This window comes from Hemitrygon akajei, chromosome 23, assembly GCF_048418815.1.
Source record: "Hemitrygon akajei chromosome 23, sHemAka1.3, whole genome shotgun sequence".
In the NCBI taxonomy this organism is placed as follows: Eukaryota; Metazoa; Chordata; class Chondrichthyes; order Myliobatiformes; family Dasyatidae; genus Hemitrygon; species Hemitrygon akajei.
In genome coordinates, this window is record NC_133146.1 from 9,298,027 (window position 1) to 9,320,654 (window position 22,628).

A 22,628-nucleotide genomic window follows, 5' to 3' on the forward strand; every position below is an offset into this window, starting at 1 on the left:
TTTAACGCTTCACTTCAGAAACTAGCTGTTAAGACAAGCAGGTTCTCCTTTGTCTTTGGCCATGATTTTAAAAGGCGATACTGAATGCAGGTAAGTTCCACCAGGTTCTGCTTTTGTTCCAAGCTGGACCTGTGCCAGATCAGTTTGTCAGATTCACAAAGGACCCTAGGTTGCCTTAGGGAGATATTTGACCTGAGTTTAGATCGACAACAACAGCATTACATCAGTCGTCCCACCTGTGACCGCGTGGGTTTCCTCCCAAATTTCAAAGACGTTAGCAAGTTGTGAGCATGCTATGTTGGCGACATTTGCGGGCAGCCCCCAGCACATATTCGGACTGGTTTAATCATTGAAGCAAAGAATGCATTTCACTGTATGTTTCCATGTTCGTACTTGTGACAAATAAAGTCAATCTTAATGTTTATTTCTTCCTCAAGCCTTGGAGACTCCAGGTTTACTTTAGTATCACTAATATTAGATGCACAGGGACAACAGGTCAAGATTAGTGTCACTTGCAGTAAGTTGGCAATGTATCTTTTTTTTGTTTTATTTAAGGATAGCAGGCTCTTTGGCCCAGTGAGCCCGGGCCTCCCAATTACACTCATGTGTCCAATTAACCTACTAACCCGTACATCTTTGGAGTGTGGGAGGAAATGAGAGCACCCGGAAGAAACCCATGTGGTCATGAGGAGAACATACAAACTTGGTGGGGGAAAGGAACTTGTGTAACTTGTGCTGTAATAGTGTTGTGCTAATCTGGAGTAACACACACAGAATGCTGGAGGAACTCAACAGGTCAGGCAGCATCTAAGGAATAAACAGATGTTTATTCGCCGAGACCCTTCATCAGGACCGCTGAATAATTTGGCAGCTATTTTGTTGAAAGATTTGAGTGTAGGGCGAGCAACAGGAGGAGAGATGAACTGAGATGATTCAAGAGAGTGGCTAAAATTACAAAATCTTACAAAATACGAAGACTATCTTTTGAAAACACTTACTATTAGGGAATCAGCAAGTCTGGATTTAAATCTTAGGACATGGAAATACAGGGCTTTAGGTTTTAAATCCAGACTTACTGATTTCCTAATACACAAAATTCTGGAGAACTCTGCAGGTCAGGCAGCATTTATGGAGAGGAATAAAGAGACAACGTTTTGGGCTGAGACCCTTTATCAGGATCAAGTCTTAATGAAGGATCTTGGCCCATAATGTCAACTACTTATTCCTGTCCATAGATGCTGCCTGACCTGCTGAGTTCCTCCAGCATTTTGTGTGTGTTACTCTGGATTTCCAGCATCTGCAGAATCTCCTGTGATTATGATTCCCAATTGGTTGCTTCTTTAGGCAATCAGCAAGTCAAGAGTTAAAAACTAGGACACTGGAATATAGGGACCGGACTTGCTGATTCCCTACAGAAACAACAGTTTAGGGCAACACACAAAATGCTGGAAGAACTCGGCAGGTCAGGCAGCATCTGCGGAGGAGACTGGACAATCAACAATTTGGGTCGAGACACTTCGACTGGACTGAAAGACCACTGTCCAGTTCATTCTCACTAACTGATAACACCTGACTGAACATCTCTCCTGACCTTTGCTCATTCTCTCTTAACTCCTACACCCTATCTCAAAATGGTGAACGTATCGCAGACCGCTGGCACCTGCTCTGTGTCCAAGCACAAAACCTGATGCAGGATCTGGGAGGCAGCTGGATCACCTAGGGTGCAGCCAGAGGGGGAAATATTCACAGCAATAATGGAGATCAGGATGGAAACCAGTCCACAAAGTGTAACACGCACAAAATGCTGGTGGAACGTAGCAGGCCAGGCAGCATCTATAGGGAGAAGCGCTGTCAACATTTCTTCCAAGACCCTTCTTCCTACATTAACTCATAATGAGACAGCACAAAAAATGGATTTAGGAATGTGTACATTGTTATGAAAAGATTGAACAAGTTGGGAGGAGGAGGACAGTTAAAGAAGATCAAAGAGATTAGCTTTGTTTGTCACGTGTACATTAAAATAGAGTGAAATGTATTGTATACGTCAACAACCAACACAATCAGGAAGTGCTGAGGGCAGCTTGCAAGTCCCACTTTTCTTCCAGGGCCAACGTAGCATGGCCACAAGTCAATAGCCCTAACCTGTAGGTCTCTGGAACTTGGAAGGAAACCAGAGCACCTGAACGAAACCCATGCGGACCAAAGGAGAACATAAGAACTCCTTGCGGGCAGCAGCGGAATTGAAGCCAGACTGGACATTGTAATAGTTTTATGCCAACCGCTGATCTGCTGTGCCACCCAAGAGGACCAGGGATCTGGGCATTAAATATTAAATACTAGGCTGAACACAAGAAGTTTCACATTGAGAACAGGAAGAACGGGAGATGCAAGTTTGTGCTTTCACTTTAAGCAAGTATTGCGTCAATGTAGAGCTGAGGTTGGCTGAGAGCATAAAGGAAGAGATGCATAATAGACGTGATACAGGATGGGTAAATGTGTTCAGAACTATTCACTGACATGGTACGACACACTCTAGTAGGACTAACTGTTAACAAATAAGTCACCGGGACCGGACGAGATGTACCCTAGGCTCCTGTGGGAGGCGAGGGAGGAGATTGCTGAGCCTCTGGCAGGAGAGCTTCTGGAGGATTGGAGGGTTGTGGATGTTGTTCCTTTATTCAAGAAAGGCAGTAGGGATGGCCCAGGAAATTATAGACCAGTGAGTCTTACTCCCGTGGTTGGTAAGTTGATGGAGAAGATCCTGAGAGGCAGGATTTATGAACATTTAGAGAGGTATAATATGATTAGGAATAGTCAGCATGGCTTTGTCAAGGGCAAGTTGTGCCTTACGAGCATGATTGAATTTTTTGAAGATGTGGCTAAACATATTGATGAAAGAAGAGCAGTAGATGTAGTGTATATGGATTTCAGCAAGACATTTGATAAGGTATCCCATGCAAGGCTTATTGAGAAAGTAAGGAGGCATGGGATCCAAGGGAACGTTACTTTGTGAATCCAGAACAGGCTTGGTCAAAGAAAGCAAAGAGTGTTTGTAGATGGGTCATATTGTGCATGGTGACCAGTGATGTGCTTCAGGGATCTGTTCTGGGACCTCTACTCTTTGTGATTTTTATAAATGACCTGGATGGGGAAGTGGAGGGATGGGTTAGTAAATTTGCAGATGACACAAAGGTTGTGGGTGTTGTGTATAGTGTGGAGGGTTATCAGAGGTTACAACGGGACATTGATAGGATGCAAAACTGGGCTGAGAAATGGCAGATGGAGTTCAACCCAGATAAGTGTGAGGTGGTTCATTTTGGTAGGTCAAATATGATGGCAGAATAGGATCAGAAGGATCTTGGGGTCTGAGTCCATAGGACACTCAAAGCTGCTGTGCAGGTTGACTCTGTGGTTAACAAGGCATATGGTGCATTGGCCTTCATCAAGAGGTAATGCTGCAGCTATATAGGATCCTGGTCACACCCCACTTGGAGTACTGCGCTCAGTTCTGGTCGCTTCACTTACAGGAAGGATGTGGAAACCATAGAAAGAGCGCAGAGGAGATTTACAAGGATGTTGCCTGGATTGGGAAGCATGCCTTATGAGAATAGGTTGAGTGAACTCGGCCTTTTCTCCTTGGAGCGACGGAGGATGAGAGGTGACCTGGTAGAGGTGTACAAGATGATGAGAGATATTGATCGTATGGATAGTCAGAGGTTTCTTCCCAGGGCTGAAATGGCTAGCACAAGAGGGCATAGTGTTAAGGTGCTTGGAAGTAGGTACTGAGGAGATGTCAGGGGTGTCTTACACAGCGTGGTGTGTGCGTGGAATGGGTTGCTGGCGACATTGGTGGAGGCGGATACGATAGGGTCTTTTAAGAGACTCCTCGATAGGTACATGGAGCTTAGAAAAATAGAAGGCTATGGGTAACCTTAGGTAATTTCTAAGGAAAGGACATGTTCAGCACAGCTTTGTGGGCCGAAGGGCCTGTATTGTGCTGTAGGTTTTCTTTGTTTCTAAATGTTTATCTTTTTGTGCTCTATGTTCTCCAGTTCAGGTTGGTCCTTCTTAAGTTAATTAGTTGTAATTGGGTGACATGGGTTCATTGGCCCATAAGGACCTGTTACTGCACTGTATCTTAAATAAAAGGTTCACTTATTGTCAGAGTTACAACCCAGAAGAAGAGTTTCAGAATTGTATACTCTGATAATAAATGAACCTTTTATTTAAGATACAACACGGTAACAGGTCCTTATGGCCCAACGAACCCACGTCACCCAATTACACCCATGGGACCAGTTAATATAGAATAATAAAACCAAACCCTTGAGCTTGTCTCACTGCAACTACTCCCTGATCATCACAACTCAACATGTGACCACTGTCCAATTCATTGATAACACCTGATATCCTTCCTGACCACTGAAACCCCTTTGATCATACTTGTTTACCCCCCCCCACCCCACTCCAAATGACAATCACTGACCCCTGGCCATTCACAATATCACTCCTGGACTTAGTGACCCAAGAGAAGGTCCAACTGAAGGGTCTCAACCTGAACTGTTAGGTATTTCCCTTCACAGATGTTGCCTGACCACCCGAGTTCCTCCAGACTGTTGTGTGTTCTGGATCTCGGTCTGTGCAGTCTCTTGCATCTCTAAGAGAAGGTCATACCTGATAGGAGGCTTGTTTACTGGGTATTGTCACTGCCGAGTTTCTAAACAGTCAGCTTACGGACAAGAGCATCTCATGTTCTCTCCTTGGGAAAGAAACTGGGTTGCTTCCTTCTGTAACCGATCCAGCGCGAGATAAGGAACTGCTGTGTGCTTATTCTTACAGAAACATAGCTGCAGGACGACATCTCATGCAGCATCAAACTTCAGGCCGTGCTGCTCAGGGGCTTGTGTTCATATTATTTGTCACTGCATGTGCTGCAACATGTGACTATGACTGTATGTACTGTGGTTTTCACCTTGGCCCCAAAGGAAGGATGTTTGGTTTAGCTGTATAACATTCATGACAATAGACTTGAACTGTTTATCTTTGCAAGTGGTAGTCAGATTCCAAGCCAGTGTATTTGCTTCCAGCCAAATGACATTTCCTGAATCATCATCCCACAACACCTCCTCCCTCCATTCCTCCAAACACCAATGATCCAGTCATCGGTTTCCTTCCACTGGGTTCCTGAACTCCACAAGTTCAGGATTCTATCAGTAATATACAAACATCACGTTCGCAGCCTCCGCATCAGTGTGTTCTACTTTTCTAGTAACAACTACTTCCCCCCCCCCCGAGCGTTCGACTTCTTAACGCCCTGCTCCCACCCAACACACATACACACCCTATCTGAATAACCTGCCGCCCCCCGCCCCCACTCCCCAACTCTCAGGCACACTTTCCATCTTTTATCGCTGCTCTTTCATCTATTTATACGACTGCTTGTTTCGTTATAGTAGTGTCAGTAACATTATCCTGTCTTACATAACCATACACCTCACACTTTACATCAACCTGTCAGTCTTAGGCCAGGCCACTCAGGGACTAGTTAATGTTATTTTGTGACTGTACGTGGATTGTAACTATATATGCTGTGTGTGACTATATATACTGTGTTTTGCACCTTGTCCCCAGAGGTAGGATGTTTCGTTTAGCTGTATACATGTCTATCATTGAATGACAAGAAACATGAACTTTGAAGTTCACAGCCTCTACATCAACATGTTTTGCTATCCTTAGGGAATCTGAGGACAGTAAAATGAGCTTTTTTCATTTTTGCACAGCAACTACCAATGAGATCATTATACTTCATTTTTGATTCATGTGCCTGTCAGCTCTGACCCTTTGCATTTTTAATCTCCCATTTATCTTTATGCTTTCTGTTTGCAGAGGATTAAGTTCCTTCACGCCCCACTGCAAGTGACGCTGGTTGGATGCTTGTAAGTAAATGTGTTGTTCTTTAAATTCTTTGATGCCTTTTGTTTGGCAAGTATGTTCTCCCTCTTACATTCCTCTCAGACTGATCGCTTATCAGAAAATCTGCCAGGTATCAGCACAATTGGGCAATTTTTTTTTAAAAACTTTATTTTAGTCAAAGCTATTTTGTTATTACAGCAGAAAATGAGCTTTATTACAGTAATCAATATAATCGCCTAATCAAACCTGTTGCAGTTTTGAGGATATTTTTTGAATAATCTACACATAATCATTTTGCTAATAATTTTAGGATATGGTAATCTTAAATGTTTACAAAGTGTACACAAAGGATACTTATTGACTCTTAAGCCTAAAAAATAAGACATTTAAAACTAGACATTGTAAATTTAAGCTGAGAGGTTTCATAGGTTCTCAGGGAAAGACTTAAAAAGCACTACAGTACAGAAAGAGGCTGTTTGGTCCATCTAGTCCATGCAAAACTGTTATACTGCCTAATCCCATCAACCCGCACCTGAACCTTTGCCCTCCATACCTCTATGTCTTTGTAACTCCCAAATTTCTGTTAAATGTTGAAATCAAACCGGCGCTCTTCCTCTGGCAGCTCGTTCTCTTTGAATGCCGAAGTTCCCCATCATGTTCCCCTTAAATATTTCCCCACCCTTAACCTATGTCGTCCAGTTCTAGTCTCACCCAACCTCAGTGGAATAAACCTGTTTGCATTTACCCTCTCTATGCCCCTCATAATTATGCACACCTCTCTCAAATCTCCTACGCTTCGGGGAATAAAGTCCTGACCTATTCCACCTTTCCCTATGACTCGGGCCCTCAAGCCTTCAAGCAACATCCTTGTAAATCTCCTCCTGACTTTTCAATCCTGAAACTTGTGGGGCAAGTGTTTGCAGAGAGGGTGGTGGGTATGTGGAATCAGCAGTTGGAGGAAGTGGTAGAGGCAGGTATAGTTTCGGCATCTAAGAGACAATTGGACAGGGATGGATGGGAAAGGATGAGAGACTTGTGGGCCAAACACCGGTAGGTGAGACTGGCTCAGATCCCTTGGATGGTATGGAAGAGCTGGACCTTTATGACCCCATATGAACAATTTTGACATTAATCTGGGAGTGTGATTAAGCCACACTCCTTTACCAGCTCAACTTTTTCACTGCTGTAAAATTCTATTTGTGATGTAACTTAAAGTTTGACCAACAATTGTACAGGTAATGGTAGTTATTGGTTTTGTCTGCAGAAACTTTTTCCTCTTCCCACCTCACTTCTAGTATGGTGAGAAAAAGCAAGGCTCCCCCACTGCCCACTGCCTCCCTGGTGCCATTTGTTCCCCATTCAGCATGTTGAAAGGTTTTAATTCTCCGTGTGTGCCCTCAGTCAGGTGACAGTAGATGGTTCAACACATCTGAACCTGGTCCTAAATTTGCCAGCTGTCAACAGCTGAAAAACTCTTATCTTTCTGTTCAGACTGATCCTCCTGCACCAAGCTGTGCCAGAGTGATGTTGGAAGCTTTCATCATTTACCCTGTCTCAGACTCTTAATTCTCTTCCCATTGACTGCAGGTTTACCCTATCATCAGCATCTCCTTGCTAACAGTCTCACTACACTCTGCCTCTGTTTGCAAACCAACTGCCCCATCCTCAGCCCCTATCACTCCAGTTCCCAGCAGGTAAGGAGATAGGACTGATCACAAACGAGGGGAAATCTGCAGATGCTGGAAATCCGAGCAACACACACACACACACACGCACACACACACACACACACACACACACACACACACACACACACACACACACACACACACACACACACACACACACACACACACACACACACACACACACACACACCATGTCTGGCAGCATCGATGGAAAAGAGTACAGTTGACGTTTTGGGCCGAGACCCTTCAGCAGGACGTAATTGGTTTACAGAGGCAGTGTGTAGTGAGGACAGGCTGACAATAGGGCAAAATTGTAGTCAACAAGTTGAGTTGCATTGTAAAAGGCAGACAAAATCGAAGAGTGTTATATTTGAATGCACACAGTATAAAGAGTAAGGTAGCTGAATTTGTAGCACAGTTAGAGATTGGCAGGGATGGTGTTGCGGGCATCACTGAATGGTGGCTGAAGGAAGTTTATAGCTGGGAACTTAACATCCAACCATACACATTGTATCAAAAGGACAGAGGGGGTGGCATGGATCTATCGGTAAAAGATTAAGTCAAATCATTAGAAAGAGGTGACATAGGATTGGAAGGTGTAGAATTATTGTGGTTAACACTAAGAAACTGCAAGGGTAAAAAGACCCTGTGATGGAGTTACATACAGACTTACAAACGGTAGCAAAGATGTGGTCTACAAATTACAATGGGAGATAGAAAATGCATGTCCAAAGGGCAATGGTACCATAGTCATGCGGGACTTCAATATACAGGTAGATTGAGGAAATCAAGTTAGTGCTGGACCCCAAAAGGGGGAGTTTGTGGAATGCCTGTGAAATGGCTTTTTGGAGCAGCTCATGATAGAGCCCACTAAGTGATCAGCTATTCTGGATTGGGTGTTGTGCAATGAACTGGAATTCACAAGAGAGCTTAAGGTAAAGGAAACCTTAGGGGAAATAGATCATGATAGAATATGACAGAATTTACCCTGCAGTTTGAGAAGGGGAAGCTAGCGTCAGTTGTATCAGTACTACAGTGGAGTAAAGGGAATTTCAGAGGCTATGGAGAGGAGTTGGCAAAAATTGATTGGAAGGAAACACTAGCTGGAATGATGGCAGAGCAGTAATAGCTGGTGTTTCTGGGAGCAATTCAGAAGGTGCAGGATAGATACATCCCAAGGATGAAGAAGCATTCTAAAGAAAGAATGACACAACTGTGGCTGACAAGAGAAGTCAAAACTAACATAAAAGCCAAAGAGAAGACATATAATAGAGTAAAAATTAGTGGGAAGTTAAAGGATTGGGAGGCTTATAAAAGCCAACAGAAGGCAACTAAAAAAGTGATAAAGAAGGAAAAGATGGAATACGAAAGTAAGCTAGCCAGTAATATTGAACAAGATACAACGATAAATAAGCGGAGACAAGAGGAGATATTGGACCACTGGAAAATGATGCGGAGAGTTAGTAATGGGGGACGAGGAAATGGCGAAAGAAGTATTCTGCATCAGTCTTCATTGTGGAAGACACTAGCAGAATGCTGGAAGTTCAAGAGTGTCAGGAGGCAGAAGTGTCTGAAGCTGCAGGAAGCAGGTGCTTGGGAAATTGAAAGGTCGGAATCTACCAGGATGCCATAGAGAGGGGTGACTCGGCCAGCAGCACCGATAGAAATGATGGAAACCGTCAATCACTCCCATTTCAGCCTGCTACAGTTAGGAACCATAACTACGTCTGAGGCATGTACAGTTAGTAATTACATTTTAATGTGATTAAGCAATCTATCACTACTCTAAACTGGCAGAATGGATCAGAGCAAACACGAGGAAATCTGCAGACGCTGGAAATTCAAACAACACACACAAAATGATGGTGGAACACAGCAGGCCAGGCAGCATCTATAGGGAGAAGCGCTGTCGACATTTCGGGCTGAGACCCTTCGTCAGGACTAACCGAAAGGAAAGGTAGTAAGAGATTTGAAAGTAGTGGGGGGAGGGGGAAATGCGAAATGATAGGAGAAGACCGGAGGGGGTGGGATGAAGCTAAGAGCTGGAAAGGTGATTGGCGAAAGTGATACAGAGCTGGAGAAGGGAAAGGATCATGGGACGAGAGGTCAAGGGAGAAAGAAAGGGGGAGGGGGGAGCACCAGAGGGAGATGGAGAACAGGCAGGGTGATGGGCAGAGAGAGAGAAAAAAAACAAACAACTAAGTATGTCAGGGATGGGGTAAGAAGGGGAGGAGGGGCATTAACAGAAGTTAGAGAAATCAATGTTCATGCCATCAGGTTGGAGGCTACCCAGCCGGTATATAAGGTGTTGTTCCTCCAACCTGAATGTGGCTTCATCTTGACAATAGAGGAGGCCATGGACTGACATATCAGAATGGGAATGGGACGTGGAATTAAAATGTGTGGCCACTGGGAGGTCCTGCTTTCTCTGGCGGACAGAGCGTAGGTGTTCAGCGAAACGGTCTCCCAGTCTGCGTCGGGTCTCACCAATATATAAAAGGCCACACCGGGAGCACCGGACACAGTATACCACACCAGCCGACTCACAGGTGAAGTGTTGCCTCATCTGGAAGGACTGTCTGGGGCCCTGAATGGTGGTGAGGGAGGAAGTGTAAGGGCAGGTGTTCCCATCACTCTGCCTGTTCTCCATCTCCCTCTGGTGCTCCCCTCCCCCTTTCTCCTGAGGCCTCCCGTCCCATGATCCTTTCCCTTCTCCAGCTCTGTATCACTTTCGCCAATCACCTTTCCAGCTCTTAGCTTCATCCCACCCCCTCCGGTCTTCTCCTATCATTTCGCATTTCCTCCTCCCCCCACTACTTTCAAATCTCTTAGTATCTCTCCTTTCAGTTAGTCCTGACGAAGGGTCTCAGCCCGAAACGTCGACAGCGCTTCTCCCTATAGATGCTGCCTAGCCTGCTGTGTTCCACCAGCATTTTGTGTGTGTAGAATGGATCGGAGTCTGGTCAACACACTGCCCCTTTAAGATGGCAAAAGAAGAGAGGTCATCGGGCTGGGCTAAAAGGATGTTTAAAAAATTAAGTTTTTGACTAAGAATATGGACTATCTTGCTGGTGAATGTACGGTCTCTGGTAAATAAAAATGAAGATCTCAGAGCTAGGGTGCTGTATCAGAGGGACATTAGGACCACTTAGGTCTTTGTTTCACAGAACCTTGGTTAACCCTTTCCAATCCAGACATAGCGATTCAGATTGACGGGTTCACAATACGCTGCCAAGATGGGACTGCTGAGTCTTAAAGCCAAGGGTGGTGGAGAGATTGAACACGGCAGTGCTGTCCCAGCCCTGTTCACCAGACCTGGAACATCTCGGGATCAAGTGCCAGCCATTTTACCTGCCGTGGGAGATTTTAGCAATTGTTTGGTAGTAGTGTACATCCCACCTCATGCCAGTGTCAAGCAGGGTCTAGACGAACTGAGCAACGTAATCAACAAGTAAGAAGCAGCACACTCTGACGCCTTCCCCATCGTTTTGAGGGATTTTAAGCAGGCCAGCTTGGAAAAGTCTCTAAGTAATTATTATCAGCAAATCACCTGTAGTACCAGCTGAAACAACACACTGAACCACTGTTACATCACCACCAAGAGCGCTTATTGTGCTATCTCACACCCACACTTTGAAAAATCTGATCACCCGGCTGTACTTCTACTCCCTGAGCATAGGCAGAGACTGAAGACTGCAGCACCAGTAGTGAGGACCAAGAAGGTTTGGACAAGGGAGGCACAGGAGCGTTTACAGGACCTCTTTGTATCGGTGGACTGGACTGTATTCAGGGATTCATCTTCAAGCCTAGATGAGTATGTCACAGTTGTCACCGACTTCATTAAAACCTGTGTGGATGAGTGTATCCCTGCAAAAACTTCCTGTACATTTCCAAACCAAAAGCCATGGATGAACCAGCAGGTTCGACGTCTGCTGAGAGCTAGATCTGTAGCATTTAAGTCTGGCGATCCAGGTCTGTACGAGAAAACCAGGTATAACTTGCAGAGGGATAACTCAAGAATGAAAAGACAGTTCTGAGTGAGATTGGAGGCGACATTGGACGCATGTCAACTCTGGCAGGGCTTGCAGGATGTTGCTTCCTACAAAGTGAAACTCAATAGCATGAATGGCAGCGATGCTTCACTACCAGATGACCTCAACGCCTTCTATTCCCGCTTTGAAAGGGAGAATAAAACCCCACAGCTGCGCTCAGTGATCCTGAGATCTCTGTCTCAAAGGCTGACATCAGGCTGTCTATCAGGAGGGTGAACCCTCGCAGGGCAGCAGGCCCAGTGGAGTACCTGGTAAGACTCTGAGAACTTGTGCCAGCTAACTGGTGGGTGTGTTCAAAGACATTTTCAATCTTTCACTGGGTATGGTCAGAAGTTCCCACCTGCTTCAAAGAGGCAACAATTATATCAGAGCCCAAGAAGAGTAGTGTGAGCTGCCTTAACGACTATCGCCCAGTAGCACTCACATCTACAGTATTGAAATGCTTTGAGAGGTTGGTCATGTCTAGAATTAGCTCCTGCCTCAGCAATGACTTGGAGCCACTGTAATTTGCCTATCGCCACAATAGGTCTACAGCAAACGCGATCTTAATGGCTGGCCACGTAGCCTTGGATCACCCGGGCAATGCAGGTACCTATGTCAGGATGTAGTTCATTGACTACAGGTCAGCATTTAACACCATCATTCCCACAGTCCTGATTGAAAAGCTACAAAACCTGGGCCTCTGTACCTCCCTCTGCAATTGGATCCTCAGCTTCCTAACTGGAATCCCAGTGTGGATTGGAAATAATATCTCCACTTTGCTGACGATCAACACTGGTGCACCTCAGGGGTGTGTGCTTAGCCCACTGTTCTACTCTTTCTACACCCATGACTGTATGTCCAGGCACAGCTCAAATGTCATCTATAAATTTGCTGAGGATGTAACCGTTGTTGGCAGAATCTCAGATGGAGACGAGAGGGCGTACAGGAGTGAGATATATCAGCTAGTTGAGTGGTTTCACAGCAACAACCTTGCACTCAACGTCAGAATCAGGTTTATTATCACCAACATCTGTCGTGAAATTTGTTAACTTAGCAGCAGCTCTACAGTGACAATATAGAAAGAAAATAAATAAATAAACAAATCAATTGACGTAAATATATACAGTACATGTATATTGAATTGATTGAAAATAGTGCAAAAACAGAAATAATATATATTTTTTTAAAAAGTAAGGTAGTGTTCATGGGTTCAATGTCCATTCAGAAATCAAATGGAGAGCGCGAGCAAGTTCAAGGTCCTGGGTGTGTGTCAAGATCTCTGAGGATCTAACCTGGTACCAACGTATCGATACAGCATAAAGCAGGCAAGACAGTGACTATATGTCATTAAGAGTTTGAGGAGATTTGGTACGCCACCCACAACACTCAAACATTTCTGTAGGTGTACTATGGAGAGCGTTCTGACTGGCTGCATCAGCATCTAGTAGGGGAAGTAAGTTGCAGAGAATTGTAAAATTAGTCAGCTCCATCATGGGTACTAGCCTCCGTAGTATCCAAGATGTCTTCAAGGAGTGGTGCTTCAAAAAGGTGGCGTCCATCATTAAGGACCCCCTCCACCCAGGACATGCCTACCTCTCATTGCTCCCATCACGAAGGAGGTACAGAAACCTGAAAGAACGCTCAATGATAAACACGAGGAAATCTGCAGATGCTGGAAATTCAAACAACACACACAAAATGCTGGTGGAACACAGCAGGCCAGGCAGCATCTATAGGGAGAAGCGCTGTCGACGTTTCGGGCTGAGACCCTTCGCCAGGACTTCTCCCTATAGAACACTCAATGATCAGGAACAGCTTCTTCCCGTCACAAAGTTAACAAATTTCATTACACGTTCTGGTGATATTAAACCTGACTTTGATTCTGAAGCTAGATTAGTCATCTGGACCACACAGTCTACGCCCCAGGGTTCCGAAAGAGATGGCTGAGGAGATTATGGAGACATTAGTAATGACATTTTAAGAATCACTGGATTCTGACATGGTTCCAAAGGACAGGAAAATTGCAAATGTCACTTAACTCTTCAAGAAGCAAGAGAGACAGAAGAAAGGAAATGATAGGCCAGTTATTCTGACCCAGTGGTTGGGAAGATGTTGGAGTTGATTGTTAAGGCTGTGGGTTCAGGGTATTTGGAGGCACATGATAAACTAAGCTGAAGACAGCATGGTTTCCTTAAGGGAAAATCTTGCCTGACAAATCTGTTGGAATCCTTTGAAAAAATAAGCAATTTCGACAAAGGAGAATTGGCAGATGTTGTGTACTTGGATTTTCAGGAAAGTCTTTGACAAGGGGCTTGACAAGTTAAGAGCCCGAGGTATTACAGGAAAGATTCTAGCATGGATAAAGCACTGGCTAATTGGCAGGAAACAAAGAGTGGGTTGGTTGCCGGTGACTAGCAGTGTTGCCCAAGGGTCTGTTTGGGACCAATTCTTTTCATGTTATATGACAGTGATTTAGATAACGGAATTGATGACTTTGTGGCCAAGTTTGTGGTTGATACAAAGATACGTAAAGGGACAGATGGTGTTTGGGGAAGCAGAGAGGCTACAGAAGGATTAGGAGAATGGGCTAAGAAGTGGCAGGAAGTGTATGCTCATGTACTTTGGTGGAAGGAATTAAAGTATAGACTATTTTCTAAAAGGATAGAGAAATTAAAAACTCAGAAGTGCACAGGGACTTGGGAGTTCCTGAAGGTTAGTTTGCAGGTTGAGGTGGTGAGGAAGGAAAATGTAATGTTAGCATTCATTTTGAGAGGACTAGAATATAAAAGCAAGGATATAATGTTCAGGCTTTATAAAGCACTGTAATGCCTCATGGAGTATTTTAAGCCATTTTGGGCCCTTTATCTGAGAAAGGATAAGCCGACATTGGAGAGGATTCAAAGGAGGTTCACAGAGATGATCCCATGACTGAGTGGTTTGTCATTATGATGAGTGTTTGGTGTTTCTGGGCCTGTACTCACTGGAATTCAGTAGAGAGTGGGGAATCTCAGTGAAACGTATCGAATGTTGAAAGGCCTTGACGGAGTGGATGTGGAGAAGATGTTTCCTATGGTGGGAAGTCTAAGACCAGAGGACAGAGCCTCAAAATAGAAGGAAGTCCATTTAGAATGGAGATGAGGAATTTCTTTAGCCAGAGAGTGGTGAATCTGTGGTATTCATTGCCACCGGTGACTGTCAAGGCCAAGTCATTGGGTATATTTAAGGCGGAGGTTGACAGATTCTTGATTTGACAGGGCAAAAAGGGTTACGGGGAGAAGGCAGGAGATTGGGGCTGAAAGGAATTGGATCAGCCATGATGAAATGGCGGAGCAGACTCGATGGGCCAATTGGCCTAATTCTGCTCCAATATCTTATGGTCTTAAACTGTCCCCATCTGCCCTCCCCATCTGCCTTATTTTTACCAGATTCCACCATCTGCTGACTTTTGCCCGTCTTTATTTATGTATAGTTTTTTGTAAGTTCTATTGTATTTTCCTGTAAATGTCTGCAAGAAAATGAATCTCAGGTTAGTATTTGGTAACATACACCATATATAGTTTGATAATATATTTACTCTGATTCCATCGCTCTATCACCCATCCTCACATCCTCCTCAGGAGCCTGTTGGTTGTCGGTAATAACTGTTCCTGAATCTACACTCAACTCCTTCAAGAGACTAGCTGCCAAGTTATTCTGCAGCCACAGTCACATAAGAACATAAGAAATAGGAACAGGAGTCGGCCATCTGGCCTGTCGAGCCTGCTCCACCGTTCAATAAGATCATGGCTGATCTGGCCATGGACTCATCTCCACCTACCTGCCTTTTCCCCATAACCCTTAATTCCCCTACTATGCAAAAATCTATCCAACCTTATCTTAAATATAGTTACTGAGGTAGCCTCCACTGCTTCATTGGGCAGAGAATTCCACAGATTTACCATTCTTTTGGAAAAACAGTTCCTCCTCATCTCCGTCCTAAATCTGCTCCCCCAAATTTTGAGGCTAGGTCCCCTAGTTTTAGTCAGATCACATAAATCATCTGTTCTGCCCTGAAAACCAAAAGGCATTGACAACTGTATGTTTTATTTGACTATTATTTTCATTGTGCATCTGCAGTTGTAAGCTGGGATCTTCCCATTTACACCATTCAGTGCTGTTTAGCTGTTGAGAATTTACCTTAAGCTGACTTGCCCTGTCTCAACTTCTAGTCTGGATGCCCCAGCCACTCAACATTTCAATGATCTAGGTGTTGGCAGCCAGATACAGAAAGGATTTGTAGATTGGAACACAATGAAAGGTTGTTCTTCATTGCAAGGGGCTGGAAGTTACTGACAGAAGATTGTTTCAATGGCACGGAGTGTTGGTGACCTAGAGCATTGTGTACAGTTCTGCACTCTTCATTTGGAAGAGGATATATTGACATAGCAGGCAGCCCTGAAGAGATAACACAAGAGATGTTGCAGGTGCTGGAAATCTTGAGCAACACACACTAAATACTGGAGGAACTCTGCAAGTAAAGCAGGATCCGTGGAGGGGAATAAACAGGCAATGTTTCAGGCCACCAGGACTGGACAGAAAGGGAGCACAAGCCAGAATAGGTGGGTGGGGGGCAGGGGAAGGTGGGTGGGTAAGAGAGGGGGAATGAAGTGAGAAGCTGGTAAAGGGTTGGTAGAAGAGGTACAGGACTGAAGAATAAGGAATTTGATAGGAGAGGACAGTGGATCCTGGAAGAAAGGTGAGGAGGAGAAAACGAGAGGGAGGTCTTGGGTGGATAAGGAGGGGAGAAAGGGTGAGAGGGGAATGGAAGAAAAAGAGAGGGGGAGAGATTGTCCTGTCATGAATGATGAAAGATTTTGGATCTGTGATCCTTGGTAGCAGAATGAGGGGTGATCTTACTGAAACAAAATCCTCTGGGAACATGACAGGACAAGAATTGAGATAAACTTGTCTCGGGCTGCCAGCTGGATATCTGGCCATTGTGAATTCAGCTGATTTGTGTGGAGCACAGGAGGTGGGTCCTTCTGGGTTACCCGAAGAAATCATTGATAGCTGAATATTGCATTTGCAATGGCCATAGGATTGACTTCGATGGCACATCGAATGCCATGCCAGTGGCTTTTGGGACCACCTGGTAAAGGAAGCCATTGAAATAAAGCTAGAGGAAAAGAACTTTAACAAAGACGAAGGTCTCACTCTAAGTAAGAACTAGAATTTGATTGTAAACAAGGTGGGAGGGCAGAAACGTGATGAGGGATGGACTATGGGGGTATAAATACCAGCAGACTAGACATGCCCAGGCATCATCCCTGATAAAGATGTCAGAGTTTGCCATCAAAGTGTTGTTTATAATCGATACCTGTACCCGGCTGGAAGCCCGAGAAGAGTTTATTCATCATATACGATGGGAAAACACTAGATCCTTTTTCAAAATTGAGGTATTTTCCACCAGTGAGAGAGACTCAAACGAGGGGGTGCTGGTATAAGGAAAAAATGGTCATAAACATAAAGCTGCGTATGAACTACTCCTTGGAGAAGGTGCTGAATCTGTGGAATTTTCTGTCCTGGTGGGTTGGGTTGGCCAGATCATTGGATTAGAGTCAGGTTTATCATCACTGACATACTGTAGGTCATGAAATTGGCTGATTTGTGGCTGCAGCACAGTGTAATGCATAAAAAACCACTATAAGTTTCAATAAGAAATATTTTAAAAATAAATGTGTAATTAGAGAGGTAACATTCATGAGTTAATGGACCTTTGAGAAATCTGATGGCAGAGGGAAGACACTTCTGATCAGATGTTGAGTGTGGATCTTAAGGCTTCTGAACCTCCTTATTGGTACTAATGAGAAATGGTATGTCCTGGGTGGTGAGGGACCTCAAAGAGGCATCGCCTTTTGGTGATGTCCTCGATGTTGGGGAGGCCAGTGCCCATGATGGAGCTAGCTGAGTTTCCATTTTGGAAGATTGGGTGAATTGAGGGCTATGATCAAGTCTAGACATCCTTGCAGCTCACTTTTGATGGTATTGAATTCCCAGGCCAGGCTTGAGGTGTCAGGTGACCTACTACTGCCCCTGAGTTCTTGGAGTGAGTGGACAATCTTCATTAATATGTAAGATGTTCTGTGATTCACTCTGACCACAGACAGAGTTATAGCAGGGTTTCCAAAGCTTTTCATGCCGTGGACCTCCACCATTAACCGAAGACCCCTGAGTTTTAGCAGAGCAACAGCAGTGAAGATTGGCTACACACAGTCCTTGGTTTATCCTAAATCCATCGCATGGGGTTCACAATCGACGTGTGATGGTTACAGCTACATCAGGCATGTTTATGCTCAATACGGATAATTTTTGGCTTTTAACTTGCCACTCGACCTGACATTTGCTTCCAACTACTATCTGCTTATTCATCCGGTTTGCGAAGTTTTTAATCGAAAATTCCCTGCAGTCAGGGAATGTTCCAACGGAGTGGAAAAAGAACAAATGTTGCTCTTTTATTCAGAAAGGGGGGGAGACTGGAAACAGCAGGCCATTTAGCTCGATATCTGTTGTATGAAAAATATTAGAAGATAGAGCAGGGCACAGAAAAGATCAAAGAAAGAAATTGGGCAACGTCTGAACGATTTTATGGAAAGAAAACCAAGTTTGGCCAGTTTGAGGTCTTTGAAGAAATAAAATGCATTGGATGAAGGGGAATTAGTGGTAGTATGAGATTAGATTTCAAGAAAGCATCTGATAAATTGCTGCATCAAAGGTTCAGGCAGAAATGAAAGCTCATGCTGTAAGAAGTAACCTTGTGGTGTGGATAGAGTTTTGGCTGGCTTACAGAAAACTGAGCAGCTTTGAACGGGTCTTTCGCTATTTAGCAAGAGCAGAGTGCATGAGCAATCAGTGCTGGAATTCGATGTTTTACAAATTGTATGATTGATTTGGGAGCAGATTACAAAGGTAGGATTGCTAAATTTGCTGATACTGGAAAAACAGATAAGGCAGAAGAAGATATGAGGAGAGTACAAAGGGATATGAATAGTTACACGAGTGGGCAAAGCTCTGGCAAATGGAGTGTTAAATGGAAAGAATGTGAAACTCCATTTTGTGGTTCATATTTTCATAAAACGTACAAGTTGACCATTTGCCCCCTGGTTTCGTGAGTAGTCTCAACCCCCACCGCTCCCCCCCCCCCACTAATTTTCACTTGTTATCTATTCTCCCCTGTCCCCTCAAATTATCACCTACTGTACACTGCTGGCAATTTACAATAGCCAGTCAGCCAATCAATGTACATGCCTTTGTGACGTGAGAGGAAAGCTATGTGGCCACAGGGGGGATATGCCTGGACGCCTACAACACCAGAAGTTAGGATCGAGCCTGAGATGGATGTATTCGTGTTTGGGAAGATGCTGAAAGATTACCACAGATATATTGAGATCCCATTGGGATCTTATGAAATTAAACAGCAGGTTTAAGAAGCTGAGTTGTCTACTGCTTTCTCTCTTTTTCTCTCGCTCTGTACCAGAGAGGGGAGAGCCTGCCGCTGCACCCGGAAAGTGTTGCCCGGGTTTTTTCTGTGTTTGGGATGTGGACTTTGGACTATAGACTCTTTTTTCCAGTCTCATAGTTTTTATATTCTGTGTTTTTTCATCCAATCCTCTCAGGGGGTTCCTTGTGCACAGAGGGGGATTTGGGGATCGATGAGCCTAATATGTTTCGTTCATTTATTTTTGTGTAGGTGGAGGGATTTTGGAGCTCATGTACCTGTGCTGTTTTTGTTTTTTTTTTGCGGGGAGGTGGGATTCAGGGGTTGATGCTTGTGCTGCCTTTCTTTTCTTTTTCACAGCTACCCAGAGAATTGAAGAATTTCGGAGTTGTATACTTTGATAATCAATGAACCTTTGAGCCTTTCTCTATTTTCTTTTCTCCCTCCCCCTCCCCCTCTCCCTCTCCCTCCCCCTCCTCCTCTCTCTCCCCCTCTCCCTCTCCCAGACATCGACAGGGCAGATGATTTGAAGTGAATTCAAAATATTATCAGAATATCGGATTTTCCACATAGGGGTGGAATTGATATGGTAGTTGTCATGCATGTCCAATGATGATAGAAGACCTCTGCGGGAGAGTGTTTAATGTGGAAAATCTGTTGCGCTGGGACAGTTCCACTCTCTCAACCTTGGAAGTCCAGGTCTAGAGGTGCAAACAAGTGTCACAAACTGGGGTCTTCCTAGTGGATGACCATGACATCTTCTGTGCCTTGTCGTGCCCTTCAGTCTCCATCGAGCTTTGCAGAACCATCTTCCTGGCCATTGAATCTCACTGTAATCTCACCCACTCAGTCTGCCAGAGCTGATGTCGCGTGCTAGGACTGGCATGCCTCTGTCTCACTGGGTACGAGGTTGCCGGCTACCCTCACCTGGTTCAGCCCACCTGGTGGAAGCAGTGCACCAGGATTTTTGACATTTTCACATAAAAACACTGACAGGGGTGACAGCATAGCAGCAATAGCTGGAATTGCTGGAAGCAATTTGGAAGGCTCAGTATGTATACCTTCCAAAGAAGAGAAGTATTCTAAAGGGAAGGTGACACAACCCTGCTGAACAAGAGAATTCAAAGCCAACATAAAAGCCAAAGAGAGGGCATATAATACAGCAAAGATTACTAGGAAGTCAGATGATTGGGAATCTTTTAAAAACCAACAGAAGGCAACTTAAAAAAGTAATTAAGAAGGAAAAGATGGAATACAAAGATAAGCTAACCAATAGCCAGTAATATCAAAGAGGATAAAAAGTTTCTTCAGATACATAAAGTGTTATAGAGAGGTGAGAGCGGACTTTGGACCATTGGGAAATGATGCTGGAGAGGTAGTAATGGGAGACCAGGAAATGGCGGATGAACTGAATAAGTATTTTGCACCAGTCTTCAGCGTGGAAGACACTAGCAGTATTCCAGAAGTTCAAGAGTGCCAGAGGGGAGAGGTGTGTGAAGTGGTTATTACCAGGGAGAAGGTTCTTGGGAAACTGAAAGGTCTGAAGGTAGGTAGGTCCCTTGACCAGATAGTATACACCTTGGGGTTCTGAAAGAAGTGGCTGAAGGAATTGTGGAGGCATTAGTAATGATCTATCGAGAATCAATTGGTTATGGTATGGTTCCAGAGGACTGGAGAATTGCAAATGTCATTCCAGTCTTCAAGAAGCGAGCGAGGCAGATGAAAGGAAATTATAGGCCAGTTAGTCTGATCTCAGTGGTTGGGAAGATGTTGGAATCGATTTTAAAGATGTGGTTTTGGGGCACTTGGAGGCACATGATAAAATAGGCCATAGTCAGCATGGTTTCCTTGCCTGACTAATCAGTTGGAATTGTTTGAAGAAATAAGAAGCAGGATAGACAAAGGAGAATCGGTGGAAGCTGGGTCACTTAGATTTTAAGAAGGCCTTTGACAGGTGCCACACATGAAGCTTCTTAACAAATTAAGAAGCCATGGTACTACAGGAAAGATATTAGCATGGATAAAACAATGGTTGATTGGCAGGAGACAACAAGTGGGATTAAGGGAACCTTTTCTGGTTGGCTGCTGGTATTCCGTGGCGGTCTGAGTTGGAACCATTTCTTTTTACTGACTTAGATGATGGAATTGAAGGCTCCATGGCAAAGTTTGTGGATGATACGAAAATAGGTGGGGGGTGGGTAGTTTTGAGGAAGTTGAGAGGCTAAAGAAGGATTTAGACAAATTAGAAGAATGGGCAAAGAAGTGGCGGTTGTAATATAGTGTCAGGGAATGTATGGTCATGCACTTTGGTAGATGAAATAAAAGGGTAGACTATTTTCTAAATGGAGATAAAATTCAAAAATCTGAGGTGCAAAGGGACTTGGAGGTCCTTGTGCAGGATTCCCTAAAGGTTAATTTGCAGGCTGAGTCTGTGGTGAGGAAGGCAAATGCAATGTTAGCATTCATTTCAAGATGACTAGAGTATAAAAGCAAGGATGTAATGTTGAGGCCTCACTTGGAGTATTGTGAGCAGGTTTTTTCAAGAAAGAATGTGCTGACATTGGAAAGGGGTCACAAAAATGATTCTGGGATTGAATGGCTTGTCATATGAAGAGTGTTTGATGGCTCTGGACCTGCATTCACTTGAATTCAGAAGAATGAGGGGTGACCTCATTGAAACCTATCGAATGGTGAAAGGCCTTGATAGTGTAGATGTGGAGAAGATGTTTCTTTTGGAGGGGGAATCTAAGACCTGAGGACACAACCTCAGTATAGAGGGGTGTACTTTTAGAGTGGAGATGAGGAATTTCTTTAGCCAGAGTTTGGTAAATCTGGAGAATTCATTGCCACAGGCCGCTGTGGAGGCCAAGCCATTAGATGTATTTCAGAGAGAGGTTGACAGATTCTTGATTAGTCAGGGCAGGAAGGGGTGTGGGGAGAAGGCAGGAGATTGGGGCTGAGGGGGAAATTGGATCAGCCATGATGAAATGGCGGAGCAGACTCGATGGTCCAAGTGGCCTAGTTTTGCTCCTGTCTTATTTTTGAGCTCCTGCGCTGTTCGGCTATTGTTTGGCAAACAGCAGTACCAGGCTACAGTGCATTTATTTATAAAGAGCCCGGCTGGTCACGTTCATCCTGAAAATGCTGGAATACTTGAGGACCCACACTCAGCAGTTCAAAAACACCCTGTTGGGGGTGGCTGTTGAGGCAGATCCATTACAGATATTTAAGAAGCTCTTAGAAAGATAGTAAAACAGAGAGCTATGTAAGAGGCAAGGTTAGATTGATCTTAGAATAAGTCACAAGGTTGACACAGCAACATAAACCAATGGGCCTGTATTGTGTTGCAGTGTTCTATGTTCTAAACAGCTACCCTTCCACTATCAGATTTTGAACGGACCATGAACAACACCGTGTTATTCCTCTGTTTTTTTGCACAGTTGATTTATTTCAGTGATTTTATGTCTTTGCACCGTACTTTCATGTCATCCAAGTCAGTGATAAGCTGATTCAGGTTTT

At 44.2% G+C, this 22,628-nt stretch overlaps 1 protein-coding gene across 3 annotated transcripts in view; it reads left to right on the forward strand.

Moving 5' to 3' along the window:
- sfxn2 (sideroflexin 2) overlaps positions 1–22,628 on the forward strand; it is a 133,142-nt gene that overhangs the window by 95,393 nt on the left and 15,121 nt on the right. For all 3 annotated transcript variants that reach the window (XM_073026916.1, XM_073026917.1, XM_073026918.1), the window contains one exon: positions 5,887–5,936. In XM_073026916.1, the coding sequence (XP_072883017.1) occupies positions 5,887–5,936 (50 nt within the window). The remainder of the gene's footprint in view (positions 1–5,886; positions 5,937–22,628) is intronic.